At 46.2% G+C, this 5,000-nt stretch overlaps 1 protein-coding gene across 1 annotated transcript in view; it reads left to right on the plus strand.

The window, feature by feature from the left end:
• The window catches only part of LOC143283826 (uncharacterized), a 63,836-nt gene that overhangs the window by 13,138 nt on the left and 45,698 nt on the right, over nucleotides 1-5,000 (plus strand). The window contains exon 2 of the mRNA XM_076590200.1: nucleotides 1-21. This exon is cut by the window's left edge and continues 353 nt beyond it. Within this exon, the coding sequence (XP_076446315.1) occupies nucleotides 1-21 (21 nt within the window). The remainder of the gene's footprint in view (nucleotides 22-5,000) is intronic.

The following is a 5,000-nucleotide window of genomic DNA, read 5'->3' on the forward strand; positions in this document are numbered from 1 at the left end:
AGCCATCGGAACTTAGTTCAGGTGAGTGGTTTACTTCTCTTTGTATTTCATGATTACATTCGTGAATTAATTTTATTTCCACTGTGAGATTCGTGTGTGTGTGTGTGTCTGTGTACTGTTGCTGTTTTTTTGTTTTTTTTATCACTTCGGGTTTTGTGGATGGGATGGTGAAAACTGATTTGTCATGCGTTCTTTGAAATCTGACATGGCGAAAGTATCTTATTTCTCGGTGAACGGCGAAAGGACTGCAGGCAGAAGGCAACCGGAAAAGGGTTCTTATTCCATTCCAGATAAAATAGAAGAAAAAAAATCTAGTTGGCAGACGAAGTAAATTCAACCACCATTTTATTCGTACTCCCGTGTGATAGATTATCTTCGTACCCGTGAAACGTCCATGAGTGACTTTCTCTTGGATAGAGCGGGAGCAGACCGTGGTTTTGAAATCTTTAAGGTTCCCGCGCTAACCATCTCACAATCAGAATGCTCCCCCCAACTTGTATATAATACGTGTCGGAACTTGTTGGGGTCGCCACATGTTGTGTGACACGCTCAATGATGTCACCCAGTGTGCTTGGTGTGTGTACAACGAACACACATCTGTGTTCTCGTGCCCATGTGAAAGCGGAGCGGTCAGTGATAGGGTTGTTGTGTAACTGTACAAATACCGGGCCCCTCGGCTGTTTACTTACATTGCATTGAGCCACGGAGTTCTTAGCCTACCCGCTGACGGGTCAGTCGTCATAGGGTGTTGTTTGTGTAATAGTTACCCTGAGGGCGTAGGTCTCGCTCAGGTTATCAACACATTCACAAAGGAGTGTGTGTTGTCAAGCAGTCACGTGGCTTTCAAATGTACCTCGCATGTGTGAAGTTTTAGTCCGAAGCCCTTTGTATTACGGCATCGTGGTGGTGAAGCATCAAGTCCAGCGAAAGTCGAAGCCCTTTGTATTACGGCATCGTGGTGGTGGAGCATCGTGTGGTGGAGCATCGTGGTGGTGGAGCATCAAGTCCAGCGGAAGTCGGATGTGTGACGTTTTAGTCGAAGCCCTCTGTATTACGGCATCGTGGTGGTGGAGCATCAAGTCCAGCGGAAGTCGGATGTGTGACGTTTTAGTCGAAACCCTTTGTATTACGGCATCGTGGTGGTGGAGCATAAAGTCCAGTGGAAGCCGCGCCCTCGCTCAAACTACTTCCGAACACCTTGAGTAGGCAGGCAGAATTCTCTGTCAGTGTGTGTCCTCATATGAGAGAAGAGGCCGATTCTGGATACGCAGCATTTCCCACAGGTCTTGCAAGGGAAAACGTCTCCGAACACCTCTCTTTGTCGATCAGCCATCAGAACGTCACCTGTACCCCCACCACCTAAAAAATGGTCAGTGTTTGTTACTGTCGTGTGTTTTCAGAGTGAATTGTGTGAGATTTAAACGTTTAAACCCGAAACGCTGTTTCATTAGCCTGTCCTGGTTTGTTAAAACTGTCAATGAAACAACGTGATGGGCCACGGAAGTCTCGAGTGTACTGGACGTTTAACGTTCTTTCATGAAAGACATGATTTGCGTTCCGTAACCTGTCAGATGATGACATGAATTGTACAATTTCTGACGTTGAGTTTTGATCTTTTTGGAAGTTGATAACTTTTTTTTCAGTGTTTTTGTCTGAATTGTTCTTTTGAAATGATCATCTGATTTTTTTCTTTTCTGAGTCTCTTTTTAAGTTGGGATTGTGATCTCATGTTGATGTTGATGTTGTTTTTATTTCTTTGATTCTTCCTTTCATTTCCATTTATTCTTCTGTTTGTAGTCTTTTTCTTTCTCCTCCTTCTTCATTTTCTTCTTGTCCTTTCTATTTCGTTTCTTTCTTTCGACGGGCGCAATAGCCGAGTGGTTAAAGCGTTGGACTTTCAATCTGAGGGTCCCTGGTTCGAATCACGGTGTCGGCGCCTGGTGAGTAAAGGGTGGAGATTTTTCCGATCTCCCAGGTCAACATATGTGCAGACCTGCTAGTGCCTGAACCCCTTAAGTGTGTATACGCAAGCAGAAGATCAAATACGCACGTTAAAGATCCTGTAATCCATGTCAGTGTTCGGTGGGTTATGGAAACAAGAACATACCCAGCATGCACCCCCCCGAAAGCGGAGTATGGCTGCCTACATGGCGGGGTAAAAACGGTCATACACGTAAAAGCCCACTCGCGCATATACGAGTGAACGTGGGAGTTGCAGCCCACGAACACAGAAGAAGAAGTTTCTTTCTTTCTTTTTTTCACTGATTCAAAAAAATGTTGTGAGCTGAGGGCAATTAAACCCCCATCAGTCTCTGTCTCTGTCTCCCTCTCTCTCTGTCTCTCTCTCTCCCCGTACAAGAAAAGAGCGCCTGAACAACAGTGTAGATATTTAAGACCAGCAGTATTCTTAAAATAAAGAGAAGAAAGAGAGAAAATGCTTCAAACCCAAGTCACTAAAGAAGGCTTTGTGCTGTTTCGTGCACAGGGTTTCATGACGTCAAATTAACGGTTGTGACGAAGAACCCACGAAGTGTGTGTGTGTGTCTGCGCGCGCGTTCGTGCGTGCGTGCGTGTGCGCGTGCTATGAGGTGGTGGGTGGAAGGAGGGTGGATGTATGGGAAGGAAGGAGTAAGAGCGGTGGCGAAGAAGTGGGGGGGGGGGGGGGGTATTATTTGACGTGCCAGGTCTAACGACTCGTTTAAATAACTGGCTGTTTAACCGGTGCTCTCTCTCAGTTTGCTATCGATCCTGTCTTGTTCTCTCTCTCTCTCTCTCTCTCTTTCTCTCTTCCCCCCCCCCTCCCATCCCCCCTCACCCCCCCACCCCACCCCCACCCCCACCCCCCTTGTTCACCGTCCATTTCCGTCAAGAGCGTGTTCAACTTGACTGCGGCGACTCCTTTCCGGCCCCAGCTACTGCCATGTGATTAAAAGGTTACCGTGGCAATACCGAGGGTTTGCGCCGAGGGCTAAAACTGAGAGTGAGGGAGGGGTGGCTGGAAGGATGGCAGAGAGAGAGAGAGAGAGATGGGGGCGGATCGTTGTCACTGTCGCCGTCCCGCAAGGGTCTAAAGACGTGGGGATAATACTGTTCCCTCCCTGCTTCCTCTTTCTTCAAACCGTATTGACGTGTTTGTTTCTTTTTTTGTTTCTTTTTTCTTTTTGCCCCCCCGCGCCTTGAATAGCTTGTATCGCCTAGATCCAGACAGTTGCTCATGAAGCTGTTTGTACTGGCCTGACAATTTTGTTTTAAAGATACAATGCGTTTCTTTGGTCCAGAAAGGAATCAGAAGAAACCGGATTTGTTCCTCTCGTTGCCCATAAAAGAAGGGCTGGAGGACTGTGACCTGTTTTGGTTGTTCACGGCTTAGTTAATTACAGTGGCGATATTTATGCGTAGGTTTGCGTTTCCCGTAACCTGTCGGATGCTGACATGAATTGTTGAAGAATTTCTGATGTTGACTTTTGATCTTTTTGCCAAGATGTATGCACACGATCAAGGAACAGTTTAGCGGGTCGCCACAAACGTTGATCATGGGAGGGGGTGGAGAGGGGGGAGGGGCGGGGGAGGGGAGGGGAATTAACCCGCCAGGCGTTGCCTGGGCTCGAACCGTAGACTTCACACACAGGATGGAATCGCAATGTTCTCATTTCTTCTATCACGCATGAAAAAAAAAAATCGCCTTTACAGACTGCAAATGTCATATGTAAACATGCGTGCGCGTGTGTTTGCACGTGTACACAAAGGGAGGATAAACAACAACAACAAACAAAACCAAAACGCACGAGTTCTTTTGAAGGCAAACATGAGGAATCAGCATTGAAATTAAAGGGGGAAAAAAGAAAAAAAAGAACGAAAAGATCAGTCGTTTGCGCGCAAGAGTTCGAAGAGCTGTGTGTCACGCCGGGCACTGGGCGCTGGTTTAGTGGCGTTGAAGGTTTACCGCTGGATCAGGTTGCAGTGTAGTGCACACATTTGTTTATGATTTTCATTACGTTGTGACACACAGATCCGTTGTTTATCACTGTGTCGAGATCATTTTGGCCAACAGCTGCAGTGAGCGTTTGGATTAGCGCTTTCAGTGAACACTCTCACGGGTGGAACCTGATGACTCGGATATTTGTGTCATTGTCCTTATAACAAATATTTGCTAATGTAGAAGTAGGTGTTTTGATTGTGTCATTATTTGATAGCAGCAGTAGTAGTGGTAGTAGCAGTAATAGTAGTGGTATGTAGTAGCAACAGCAGTGGTATTAAAAGGCAGAGGGAGTAAGCACGTTCCTGATAAAGTGATATAGTATATATTATGTATGTATGTTCGGTGATGTACTTAAGTCTTTGCACTGGGTTCATTTCATTTTTTGAAAATTAATTTTAGAACAGGCTACCCGAATATCTTCTTCTTCTGCGTTCACTCGTATGCACACGAGTGGGCTTTTACGTGTATGACCGTTTTTACCCCGTCATATAGGCAGCCATACTCCGTTTTCGGGGGTGTGCATGCTGGGTATGTTCTTGTTTCCATAACCCACCGAACGCTGACATGGATTACAGGATCTTTAACGTGCGTATTTGATCTTCTGCTTGCGTATACACACGAAGTCAGGCACTAGCAGGTCTGCACATATGTTGACATGGGAGATCGCAAAAATCTCCACCCTTTACCCACCAGGCGCCGTTACCGTGATTCGAACCCGGGACCCTTAGATTGACAGTCCAACGATTTAACCACTCGGCTATTGCGCCCAGTCTACCCTAATATAAAACAGCAAGTTTTAACACACACGCTCTGTCCTTGTTATTTGTGGCAGGTAAACGACCTGTCTGTTTTAAATAGGTCCGTGATTTGTTTGAACGCATCATTTCTTCATTCCCAGAGCCTTGCTCTGACGACTCAGAAAGTAGGAGACGCTTGGTCGCACGTGCAGAACGCTGTGCAGGTGTCAGCCACTTGTGAAGCGTGGTGTGACAATCATTTTGACACACTGCTATAATTTTAA

This window comes from Babylonia areolata, chromosome 7 (assembly GCF_041734735.1).
Source record: "Babylonia areolata isolate BAREFJ2019XMU chromosome 7, ASM4173473v1, whole genome shotgun sequence".
Lineage (NCBI taxonomy): Eukaryota > Metazoa > Mollusca > Gastropoda > Neogastropoda > Buccinidae > Babylonia > Babylonia areolata.